The following is a 13,753-nucleotide window of genomic DNA, read 5'->3' on the forward strand; positions in this document are numbered from 1 at the left end:
AGCTGCAAAGATTCCAGTCAATACCACATACATCTGTTTTATAAATATGATGCTACAGTAACATTTAGCATTGAGTTGGTGAGCCTAAATTAGCGGGGGGGGGGAAATAGAAGTAGGGTAAAGTAGCAAACCTGGAGCCGTACAAACCCATGGCTAAAAATGTCTATTTTCTGTCTTGAAGATAGAAATTAGACAAAAATAAGATTCTCTTTTTTGTCATTTTTTTTTTGCGTCAGAATTTTTTATTCTACGGGGCCCGTAGGATAATAGATGTTGACTTTATATCAGCTACATTCTATAAGCTTTATATAAGCTACTACACATTAACAAACACATACACAAAACAGGCTAGTCTACAGAGGTGATATGAGGTCACATATGGTACGGGCTGTTCCAGCCATGTTGCTGCGGAAACGCTGTTATGGTGACTGCGCCCGTGCTGCCTCTCAGAATGTCACCCATTGTGACACCAGATGTTCAAGACTGCAGTGTGCATATGTGTGTCAGTGCCGCGTGCATGTGGCCGTGTGTGTGGAGAAGCTCAGGTAGGTGTGCTATCATCATACATGCATAATATCAGAATAATAAAAGGCTGGTGTGTGTGTGTGTGTGTGAGTGTGTACGTGTAATAGGACAGGAGTGTCTGCACTGTAGGGATGTTTTCGGATTCAATGAGGTGTTACTCTGTCTATTGCTTAAACATCTCCCCTGTGTCGCCTTCACACATGCAGACAGTTGCTTCATGGTGCGTGAGTATTTTTGCAACACAAATGCAGCACATCAGTGGCCCATTTTCTTCAACACCAACTGGGACAAATATTTGATATAAAAAGAATATCAGGTGCAAATAAAGGTAAAAAAAAAAAAAAAAAAAAGACTGTTTGAACTGAAAGTGCCAAAGAATCAATGTATTTCTGAACAACCTTATATTTGCTTTGGGGTGCTAAGTTTAACTGAAGTGGTTGTGTGTGTTTTTTTTACGTGTACAACAACAGCATCAGTCTGTGGGAACATGCAAAAGAGACTCACATACCTGGATGTTATTGTCCCCAAAGCCTTTTTTTTAAAATAAATTCTGTATGTAAAATGCAGTCTCATTAGTAGGAAACAGGCGGAACTGTGTTTTCACAGGAGCATGTTGAAGTAGTTATGCAGGTGTTGTTTGTGTATGTGGGTGGGTCTGTGTTTTTGTGGCAGAGTATGGATGATTTTTGGGAGCCTTCTTTTTTTTTCTTTTTTTTTTGTCAGTTCTCTGCCCATCCTGCCTCTGTTGCCATGGTGATTCCTTTATCTCCAAACCTGAACAAGCATTTGTGGACTTTTTGGATGTGTTCATTTCAGATTTGTTTACTGTATAACAGGTTTGAACAAAACAGATTTGTTACAGAATATTGTGCATAATATCCTCAAACAAGAGGAAACAAACCATGTGGGTCAACAGCAGGGTGAAGCTTTTGTGGGCGCAAGTTGCATTTTGGTATTCAGCGAGACGGTAATTATTTGTTATGGATGTGGTTTTGTTACAAACAGGTTGGGTGTTAAGATGTGTCTTAATTGTACCGACATGCAAATGTGTGTGTGTGTGTGTGTGTGTGTGTGTGTGTGTGTGTGTGTGTGTGTGTGTGTGTGTGTGTGTGTGTGGACGGCTACTAGCTGAGAGACAGGCAGTGAAGGGGGATTAGATAAATCAACAGCTCCAGCTGCAGCAGAGCTTAGGTAATAAGGCTCCAGCACAAACAGGCTAAATATAGAGACAACTGACTGACTGCCTGCCCACTAACTGCTACCTTCTCACACACACACACACACACACACACACACACACACACACACACACACACACACACACACACACACATAGCTGTAGATGCTTCCCTTCTATAGCCCTTAGCTTACAGTATATCTATCTATTCCAGCATGTACGCTTATATAAAATGAAGAAATAAAGTTGACACATTCCTCTGCCTTTTTGATTTTAATTATCCAAAACACATATTTTGATTGGGTTTTGTCAAGTTAAGTACAGTTATATCAAAATAGAAATTTAGATGCATAGATGTCCTTTAATGATCCCAAACTTGGAAATTGTGGTACAGATTTGTCAGACCAAATTCAAAATACTATACAGGGAGACTGCTTGATAATGTCCCACTTTTGGACTTGATTTAATCTTCGTAAAAAAAACAAACATCTTGTGGCAAAACAAGGACCTTGCCTTCTCTCCTTTTGCATGACTTAAATATAGCTCCAGCTACTTCCTCTTCCTCTCCTTGGCAGGCATCCTTGACCTTGCTTCCTGGTACCAGGGTTTTGTTTCAGGCTTTAACAGTAACTCTTTTTCACGTGTGACCTTCCAAGGGTGCTCCTTCCGCCAGCATCCTCTCTGTCAGGCAGGCCAGGTCTGGTGAATTCTGAAGCCACGTGGCACACCCAGAGCGGAGCTTTGACATAAGGCTGTCTGGAGGGTAAAGCACAGACAGGAGGAGGAGAGGCACGGCCGAACATTTTGTGCTGCCTTCTCCGCCAACATGCAAATGGACACACACGCACAAACTCTTGCGAACACACACACACACACACACATACACACACGCATAGCCTTTGGGGACTGCCTAGCCTGACAGAGCCATCCATCAAAACCTTAAGTGAGCTTATGTCTTTGCACAGCCTTTTAGAGCCTTGGAGTGATTGGCAGCTCTGTCCCACCCAGTGGACCTCCTCCTCAGGTTCAAAGACACCTTAACCCTCTCCATACATCATTATGAACCGTGTGTCTGCGGCCTCGTTTTTTAAGTCTGCATCACAGCTGAATGTGGACATGACTTCTAATATGTCTCTCTCTTTGTCTCCCTCGTAAGGTCGTCCAAGGCTCACCCCGGACCAGTCGTCCACATAAGTGACAACCCCATGGACGAGGGAAAGGTAAAGAACTTTTTTTCCCCCCCGCAGACAAACTCAGAATGTACCAATCTTAGCATTTATGATTTATAATTACTTAATTTTGTGCAGTGCTCGTATAAATTTTGAACCAATATTTCTTGAATGATTTATTCACTAAAAACAATTGTTAAAATTTGGATCAGTATTCTTTACTACAGAAAGGAATAACATATTTCTGTCATCACTATCTATTAATCACCTTATTTTTTAAGGCCTTGAAACTAGATGTTGTTTCTATAAATAAGCCCGGCAGGTGCAAAAAATAAAACATTTCACTTTGTGCTCTTAAAAAATCTTCTCGCATTATCGTCCCATGTGCACTGGGGCGGGCAGGTTTCCTCCTCAGCTCCTGTAGCCGGCTTACACCTGACTTCCTTTCATGCTGCGTGTGAATGTCAAATGTATTACTTCTTTCTTCACCCATCATGGGGTCTATTCTATCTCGGCGCTGTCATCTCTCCTACCTATCTCACTGACTGCCTGTCGCTCTTCCTCTCCAGCTTATAATTGGATTTGAGTCTGGGATCGTGGTCCTGTGGGATTTGAAATCAAAGAAGGCCGACTATCGCTACACTTATGATGAGGTAAGCAAAACTCCACTCCCTTTGCTTTCCTTTTTTCTCCTACGGCTTTCAGTCATTCCTCCCAATTCCGATCTAAAGAGCTTTTTTTTCTAGTACAGAAACTGTGAATGTTATCTCATATCCATGAACTGTACTATATCCAGTGTGTACAGTGGTGCATGAGTGTGTGAGATTTTAGTTTATTTCCAGAAAAAAAACTTTACTTCAGGCTGCAGTATGAGAAATGTGCTGACTAGGAAGGAGTAGGGTGTTTTGATTCCTGTTTCAGGGGGACAGGTCTGTCTACACAGCAAATAGTAGAATTGTTCTGATACAATACCTATACTGGTATCCTTGTCAAAACACTGATCCATATCCATATCAATACTGATACTGATACTGGTATCTGTATCGTTGATCAATACCAATACCTATACTGAAACTAGTATCCTTATTAGCCTCCGATCCTGCCTGAAACGTGTTATATGGTATCAGTATGTATGCCAGTCTATGCACCGGTTTAGTACCATGATTTATTATCTCCTCTAAAACATTAACATGTTTCAACTAAATTAATTATGTGTTAAAATAGCAATAAAAATACAAGGTTTACCAGAACGTTAACCCCAACTGGAGTCACTGATTTGTGCGACGTCACTATATTAAGAACGGAGCAATTCCTTGACAGAGACTATAAAACAGATCAAGACTGCAAGCCTGGCAAGTAAAATGCATGTTTTTAAACAACTTTGTGATTTATCTATGTCTTTATGGCTCAAGTGACATTGCAAGGTCATGCAGTGATTGTGCTTACACATTACAGTTGTAAAAAGGGCAACATTTTGTAAGAGGTCCTTCCCTTTGAGCACTGAGTCATGCCGCTTTATTGGCTTCCCCCCGGAGGCAGCAGTGTGTGTCTATAAATAAAAGATGGCAACAATAATAAAAAAAAGAGTCACAGTGTCAGAGAGGCTTGGATCCCCTCTGGACCTGGCATGTGTCAAACCTAGACTGTGTCCGTCATGTGTGACATAACGTGGTTTGTATGCAGAATATTGTCTCAATTTAATTTTTTTTCTTTACATGATGTATTATAGATGGGATAAAATATGTCTGGCAGCTTTATTTTGAAAGGTTCTAAAGTGCATGTTTGCATGTAATACTTCTTGTGCTGAGCACAGTCTGACCTTTCAGAGTCCTTGTAGAAAGTGAGATTTGTTTTTGTGAATACAAGATCTCATTCATAAGCTTGTCATTGAGGTTAAGCCTACTGAATGAATGCATGGCCGTACAGCGTCCGTAGTACTTAGACACAGAGCCAAACGGGCTGTTTAAGATAATGAGATTACACTAACGCTCATGCTGGTGCTCACCTCGTTGGCAGAGCTGTGGGGCTGTTAGCACACTGAGATAACAGAGAGTCACAGAGGACGACATGGACACAAATATAAGAGTGGGATTTGGTGTGTTGAATGCGTACAGATAGCCCTCTCTGCCTCTGTCTTTGCCTCTGCTCTCAGATAAGCTAATATCCTCCCGCTGCTCCCAGGGCGCAACAGTCTCTAATATTGAATCTCCCGTGGGAACGCATTGCCTCTCTCCAAAGGCCTACAGTTACACATCTCCAGAGATTGAGGGGTTGAGTGGGATGGGTTTAGGGGGGGGGGGGGGGTTCTCTGCGTGGCTCATTTTGCTCTCTATGATTTACTCTGATGGAGCAGAGAAAGGGACTGCAAAACACAACAACCACTTCTGCTCTGTTGTGCTGCATCACTAGTGAAGTGTGGTTATGATTGGGCCGTGGCGTTTTTAATAGAACTGTTGTCGAGTAACTGACACAAAAGCCATCATTGAATGGACCTCATCATGGTTTCCTGATCCTAGCACTGGGGTCCTTGTAGGTTTGTCAAAAGTTAAAAAAAATTTGAACTGCTGAATTAATTGCGATTAATCTCATTTTTAATCACATTTTTTTAATTCCATTATATTGCATTTGAAAATAGACATTGTTGGGCTTTTATTTGGAATTTTTGTACTTAACTTTATTTTTTGATGGAGACCTGCTTTTATTTTGAAATAAAGTAAGGACCTGCCGGTAGATCGGAGGGAACCAGGGAAAAAGGAGCTCATTACGGATCAAAAACTGCGTGAAAACAGCTTAAATGAACGGTAATAAAGTAAGATGTTTGATGGGGTGGATATCACTTTTGACTCGTCAACTGAGCTGTCTCGAAGTGAAATGAGACATTCAAAGATGCAGCAGTGTTTTTCCTTTCCATCGCTGTGACTACAGGGAGACACTGCGGAGGCTTATCGACGGTGCGTCTGAAGGGTCAAAATAGTATCTTCATGATTAATGGAATTCAAAAATAATAATGCATTAAATTAAAACCTTAATTAATCGTGATTTACTAGTTAATGCTGACAGCCCTACTTTTTTGTTAGTTTTTTTTTGTTTTGTTAAATATCGACACTCTTGCATATATTGGCTCTGTTTTCATATTTGGAGATGAGGATTGAAGGCCTCTTTCCACACATCTGGTCTGTATTAAACATAAACATTCTGCTGGTTCAAAATGTATTTCACTTTTACCATGAGGCATATTTTGTTTTAAATTTCATTCACTGTATTTAATCTCGAGGACAGATATGCTTTGAGACACATGTCCCCCTTTCTAAAGAGAGAGCTGGTCAATAAGGTTACTATTGCATAATTAGCTTAAATTCTTCCCACATTCTCTTACATCCTGAACGTTTTCCCATCTCAATCTTTCTATACCCGTTTCAAACAATAATATGGAGGGAAATAGCTTTTTACAGCTTCCAAATCCATCGCCAGCTGCATTCTTCCTGCTGTGCACTCTGTCTCCTGCTGTGCGCTCTCATTCAAACATGCTTTGCCTCGAAGCTTGCTGCCAAGAATCAGAGTTGTTGACTGAAGTGAACAAGGAAGCTTTTCCTCTTCTACCTTTCATCAGTGATGGATTCAAACTTTGGAATAAGAACGTCTCTGAAGCTTTTTCTTTTTTTTTTTTAAGTTTTGCTGGAAATTTGTGGATGTTTTTACAAGTAAAAGACCGAGACTGTGCCGTAGGAATTCAAAGGAACAGAGCTGAAAGGTTTGTAAAGTTGTGATTGCTCCTGTTTTCTTGGCACATTTCTGACGATTCTCTCAGAAAGTAGGGTGCACATAAGAGAAGTACTGAAAGTGTTTTTTCACATGTAGATGCTGTCAATATGCCTGAATGTAAGACAAAAGAAAAGCAAAGTCTCAAACACCGTTCAGACAAACATCAAACATGGTGACTCTTTATTTTACCAGCTGAGACAGCACGTCTTTCACTCTGCGTCTTTTAGTGGATTGTACTGTTTATTAATAGCAGCTGATCAGTTGTGACCCTTCACTGTCACTGTCAGATCAAAACATCCTCTCTTCAGCTCTTGTTTGTCTGCTGTTAGCTAACGCTGGCCCAATGTATGCATGGATGTTTCTCTTTTCTAATTGTTGTGTCATACCTCCAAAAGGAATTTTTTTTATTCTAATCTCTGTCCAAACCAACAGTCCAAGCCCCCACCATTTTTTCTTTTAATACAACTCTATCCTAAGGATTATTCAAATGTTTCTGCATGTAAGTGTATCGTACAGTGTCATATCATATCTCATCATACCTAATCATATTGTATCCTGTCCTTTACTGTACCATACTATGCTGTTCCATTATGTGCTGTTACTGTACTGTAATGTATGATACTGTAGTTGATCCTACTATAATATATGATGCTGTAATGTATCATGCTGTATATTGCCGTACCGTATTGTATCATATCGTTTCTTCCTTGTGTTTTTACATGAGTCTGCTTTTACTTTTACTTCCTAATTCCCCAACCCCTTTCATTCTTTTTGTGTCTTCTACTTCTTTTATTCTCTCTGTCAAGTCATGAAAATGTTCTGGCTGCTTGTCCACAAAGGACTTACAATAACTTGCTCGAATTGTAGGTTATGTTGGCGTGTCACCCGTTAACCAAGCAGTTTTTGTGCACACGTCCATTAAATCACATAACTTTGTGTAGCACAAAAAAAGATTAAACTGCTTTGGCAATGGAGGATTTACTATTATCAATATATTTTACCACCAGCATTTACAGTATGGTAGCACTATTTTTGAATACAGTCTGATTTCAAAACAATTTTTTCTTAAATGTAATTTGAAACGGGTGAAGTTGTCCACATAGGGCAGAACATTACCAGAATTAAGTTCCTGTTGTATTCTTTTTGACTGACAGCTCATCTGACTCTACTTGATATATCCTGGTGCAGTGAGTCCTTCAGCCTGTGTTTGTCTGAAGAAAATACATGTTTTTTTTTTATCCAACTCTGTCTGACACCAGCCTGCTTTAATCAGGGAGGATTTATTTCTCCCTAAGGGGATTTTGAGAATTCATACAGATAACTCTTTAAAGCTGATGGGTCATTTGGCAAGACTGGTGCAGTTTCCATAAGTGTCTGGGGATATACTTCTGTATACCGTATGATAGTCTCTGTTGGGCTTGTTCCATCAGTGGGAACCGGATGTTGCTCTCCATGATAGCAAAGTTTTTGAGGACTAATTTCTCAAAGGTTAAAAAAAGGTGATTGTCACCTGCTGATGTAGAAATATATATATATATGTGTTAATGGATGTATTTTCCCAAATGACATTCCGTCAAGCAGTAAAGATGTTGAAGAGGTTATGTGGGATTTGTATCGTCAGTTTCTGCAATGAATTGGTCTGGAGTGAAATATCTCAATCATCTGGATGATTTATTGGTCCCTACAGGATGAATTATATCATTTTTAAGCAGTTAGTTTATTGAACTGTTGGCTAGATTTTATAATATGAACATTGCTTTATATATGTGTTTCAAGAGGACTGACCCAGAAAGAGACTAGTGCTGTTTCACTGACCTTTAAAACGACTGTTTGAAGGTGAGAACGTTACATGTTGTTGCTTTAAGGCGAGGCGTTGCGCTGTCCATGCTGTCTACGTTCAAACCTAATTTGTAAGAGGTTAACATCCCAAACGGCTGATTAGAAATGAAAGCAGATAAAGTTAGTTAATTGTTGTAGACCATTCGGACCTTTCATCTTCCATCATCACTTCATCGCTGTTTCTGTTTGTCTACTCCGTTTCTCATTCTCTCGTAGCATTAGCTACAGAACTAAAGCAAAGTTTGTGCTCGACTTTGAGATTAATAATAACTTTTCTTCTTCGCCCCAGGCCTTACCAAAGCCAGAGCATCATACTTTTTTAATATAAAAAAAGTTTTAATTGGTACATAGAAGCTCACTGGGGCTTGTTTCTTCGTGGGGTTTACATAATAACCACAACACAAAAACAGACAGAATGGATTTCACGTTCTTATTCAAAACAGGATTGCACTACAGAAATCACTGTTGACATACTTGCCCCCAAATGCTTGTTTTCAAGATTAAGCCTTTTTTTGAAAGAATGTTTTTCTACTTGAGCTGAATTACAACCGCTGTGAGAGAGCCTGTGTGTGTGTTTGTGTGTGTGTGTGAGTGTGTATGTGTGGCACTTCATGGCTAAGCTGTCTTTGAGTCCCAGTTTGACACAATGCTGGCAGAAGCTATTCTAATTAGGATTGTGATATGCATGTTTATGTTTGTGTCTGTTTTCTTCCTCCAACTTCAGTTCCTGTGTTTGTCAAGATCTTGTGCCTGTGTGAATGCATGTGTGAGTGTGTGCGTGTGTGTGTTTCTATGTCTATGAATGGGGAACACTTGCTTGTGTGTGTGACTCTAATAAGTGTTGACTGAACTGCTCATCCCCCAAAAGACCAATCTGTGTAAACTGACCTAATGTGATAAATCATGAAATTAGTCTTTTTAATTGGCATTGTTTGATATGAGGAGTACCATGTGTTTCAATTACCCTCCTCGTTTTCCAATTAAGCACAGTGTACTGTTCTCTGCTGGGACTGTCTCAGGGTACAATGCACTAATAGATTTATAAAAGTCAACCTGTTGTTGTCAAAGTGTCTTCAAACAGTCAAAACTTGGCTTTTTCCCTCATATAAGTGGGACAAGATTAAGTAAATATTAGTGGATACTCTTTTTTATTTTCTCAAAAATCTGCTACACAACTTTATTTTTTACTGTATTCTGTCCTCTATAATAGCTCATCCATATTCTAACTTTTATCATCATCTTGATAAAATGGGAACACGATACATGAGACATCAGTGCAGAAAAAGATCCAGAATCACATGATATGTCTAAATAAACCTATTATACACACAGTATAGGTTAAATGCATGGCGCTACACCGTGGCTAGGGGTGGGCGCAAAAAAACGTCATCCTGCGTCAAAAACGTTTTCCGCAAAAAAAACGTCATCCTGCTTTATTTTAACATCCAAACGTTTCACTCATTGTAAGACATTGCTGTAGAAATTGTCAACAAAGGCTTTTCCAATCTTGTGCTCTTATTCACTTGGTCTGACATCTACCCTGCGGCAGTGGTTACAAGCAACACAAAAACGACAACATATACATCATATATCATATCATATATCATTCTTGTTGCCGATCATCTCTTTTGATATTTTAGTTCAAAAAGAGGCGTCGATATTAATGTCATTCTGTTTCATTATACCAGCCAAAAACTCCTCACAGGAGCTTTATTAAAATAATAAATCCAGACATTATTGGATAATGTACTTAACTTCCACTTTAGATTCATACAGTATAACATCGCTGATGTCATTTTCTAATTAAACTCACAGTATGAGATGATTCATGAGTTTCTTTTTAAAACTCAAACAGTATGGAATAACATACTTGATTTACATTTAGAACTCAAACAGCGCAGGTGATTAATTTCCACCTAATACTGACACAGTAGGGGGTTATTTCACTCCAGTTCCTCAGTGTGGGATGCTCATTTTTTTTTACAGAAACTGAAAGGATTTCACACTTAATTCAGCACACTGCTATAACCACATCCACACCACCTGGCTCTGCACACCACAGATTCACCTCTGGCAACGAATCATTGACAAACTGCATCCCACCATCCTGTCACTCACATCCGCCATCATCTTAGATAACACACCTGAACCATTACTCATCAATTCTCTTATTTATCCTCAAGAGAGAGAAAAAAAAAACAGGAAAGCAAGAAACTAACCAATGGAAACTTTAACCAAAACAAAAAAAAAAAAACATTGAGGAGATTGCATAACTTCAGTCATGTTCCTTAGATGTGACTGTGTTGGAGTGTGAGGGGGGATGAGTCATGATCTGTGTAACGAGGTAATGTGAGTGTGTGTGTCTTTGCAGCATGATGTCACAGAACTGAAGCTATGTGTCATCAAGATCTCAGTGACCTGGAGGAAACCCTGATGAGAATACCAGGATGATAAGGCTGTGTATCCGGAAAAAAAAAAAAAAAAAAAAAACACCCACCACAGGCAATGTGGAGGGATTCTTTTTTTCTTTTGGATGGAAACGAGTTCTCCAAATGATCTCTTTATCTGTTTGAGATTAATGACTTCCCATGAACGACCATGCGAAGGATTATACTGTACTTTTCTCTCAAGAAAGAGATACAGTAGGGTGCACAACACTACAGGAATCAGAATCAGGGTATATAACCAAGTTGTACACATTCAAGGAATTATTTTTGATGTTTTGGACAAAAAACTTAGAAGCAGAATACGAAATGAAAACAACAACAGTTGTTTGTTTATAAGGACAGTGCACATGATAAGTGCCAGTGTAAATATACTGGAATATAATAGTTGTATTTCATTGGTTGTTTCAGGCAGGTACTTACAATGACATTAAAACAGTTATAAGACTTTAATAAGCCACCTAAGGGTACAGTCTACAAGACAGCACACGGAAAAATCTCAAACACAGTTTTATATACAGCATGGTCATATTCTTTACATTACAAATAATAGATCCATATAAAATAAGTTAAAACGCAACATAAGCCAGAAGCCCCCGCGAACACGCAACAGAGGAGGAAACAGATCTTTTATATTACCACATGACTCGTTTGTTTTTATTTTAGAGCCATCATTGTTTCCACGGTAACACGTGATTGATCTAGATTTTTTTTTGATTTTTTTTTTACATAAATGAATTATTTGACTTCATAAGCATTAAAAGCCTTGTTCACCTCAATTGTCCTTTTAAACACATTTAATGATGATAACAAACCTGAATGCAGACTCACAGCAGAGAAAGGAGGACCGGCCAGGCAGCAGAAAGCGATTGTGCGAGTCATTACAAATTGAAGTGGTGATGAGATCATACACTTTGTTTGATCGACAGTTCTGCGGGTTATCAGTGAAACACAAGAACTGCATTTCTGACTTGAGTCTCTATTTACCATATAAAAAAAAAAAAAAGACCAGTAGCATGAACACACAGATCCCTGTTGTGAAACGTGTGTCTCCTCACTGCGCTGCATCATCATAAATGCACAATCTCCAGATCGAGTGATTCATAGCATGTGGAGTTTATGCATTAAAATGGGGCCATCTGACTTCAAATCTGTCACTTGAAAAGTTCGATTTCTCTGCCAGCCGGGAAAAAGTGTATTGTTTTTGCACTATGTAAGCTGTTCATTGTAGTTTATCTAAGGCAGTAATGGTAGGTCTAAACATAGGCTCATGTCAAGTTGGGGTGTGTGGTAACATGTAAAATTGCATAAAGTTCAAATGTAGTTGTGTGAGTGATCCTGTGTTAGAATCTATAACATTGTGTTGGGAGCCTCGTATACGTAGTGGTGATAAGTGATGAGCTGGATGGGCTCAGATATTCTTGGCTGTGCAGCAGGGGTGGATCATAGGGGGTTGGTCAGGGTGGCCTGGGCCCCCTAGAAATCGGATGTGTCCCCCCCCCAGAGTCAGAAATGAACTATTTGGAAATGTGTTGCATCAGTCTGCTCGTAGATTTCTTTTGGTTTCAATGTGGCACATTTCAGGTATTTTACAAATGTGAAGGAGCAATATGTAACTCTGACACGTAGCGTTTAAAATGGGTTCTCCAGTCCAAATTCAAAACATTAGAGAGCGCTGTCTCCCCCTGCTCCCTCCTCTCTTGAGTCGATGCTCACACGGGTTACCACATTGCAGACACTGAGCCATCAGTGTTTAGCCAGCTCTGCATCTGTCTTGAAACCTTGCTCGTTCTTACCTCTGTCCATTTTTCCAAAGCAACTCCAATATTTACCCTACATTTACATTTCTGGTCGTTATGCTTGTTCGAAAAATGCTGAGGCTTTTTAGGTCGGGTAGAATAAGTTATATCTGAACCAGTTGGCTTGGCCTCTTCCATCGCTACAGCACCTGTTGGTTTGCTGTTTGCTTGAACAGCCATGTGGGTCTGCCTTAAAACCACCTGCCTTCTCTGGTCAAAACAAAAACAAATCATTCCGGACTGGAATCGAAATTGTTATTAATTGAGGTTAGTCACAGCTTCTGCTGTGAATAATCTTAATTTTAAAAATGAATCGATTGACATCACACATTTTTATTTAATGTTTCAGTAGTTTTCACAGTGCATGATTTGTGCTTTTAATGTTTTCCAGGAATCTGTGCCCCCACAGACTCCACCATTGGACTAAATTTCATGTTCTATTACTGAACTCTGAATTCCGTTAATAAGCGCTCTGAAGGTTTTGTATTTATTGTTGTTTTTCTTGGATGACATCATTTAAAGGTGGGAGGGAAAGCCTATTTTAATCTTTAAAAATGAGACAACCACCCATGAAAAACTTTTGGTCGTTTTATTCCTATTGTCAAGAAAAATGAATAAAATAAACAGAAACATATACAACAATATGATAAAAAACGTGTAAATAATGTGCAAAAAAGGGGTTTGTGCAGGATTGGACAATATGATGGGAGGGTGCTAAAAGCTTGGAGAGTGAAATACACTAAATCAATGTTTACAGTTTTTAATCCAGTGTACATTAATGTGAGTGAAAGTCAGAACGTAGAATATAGATGTCAAACAATTGAACCCTGGGACTGACACAATAAGTTGTATGCCATTGGTGTAACAAAAGCTGACATTGTCCCTCCTGTTATGATAAACTCAGCACATTCAGTGAGCCTGACACGCAGCAGAATTTATGATTAATGACACACCGAAGGCCACATTGATGTACACCTAAATAAATAGCAAGTCCAATTGGAAGAGATTGACCTAACCTGACTGCGCCGGGGCATCAAC

General features: G+C 39.3%; 1 protein-coding gene across 3 annotated transcripts in view; it reads left to right on the top strand.

The window, feature by feature from the left end:
• Positions 1-13,753, top strand: part of stxbp5a (syntaxin binding protein 5a (tomosyn)) — a 107,610-nt gene that overhangs the window by 58,641 nt on the left and 35,216 nt on the right. For all 3 annotated transcript variants that reach the window (XM_061052017.1, XM_061052018.1, XM_061052019.1), the window contains exons 6-7: positions 2,859-2,922; positions 3,441-3,524. In XM_061052017.1, coding sequence (XP_060908000.1) covers positions 2,859-2,922; positions 3,441-3,524 — 148 coding nt within the window. The remainder of the gene's footprint in view (positions 1-2,858; positions 2,923-3,440; positions 3,525-13,753) is intronic.

This window comes from Labrus mixtus, chromosome 12 (genome assembly GCF_963584025.1).
Source record: "Labrus mixtus chromosome 12, fLabMix1.1, whole genome shotgun sequence".
In the NCBI taxonomy this organism is placed as follows: Eukaryota; Metazoa; Chordata; class Actinopteri; order Labriformes; family Labridae; genus Labrus; species Labrus mixtus.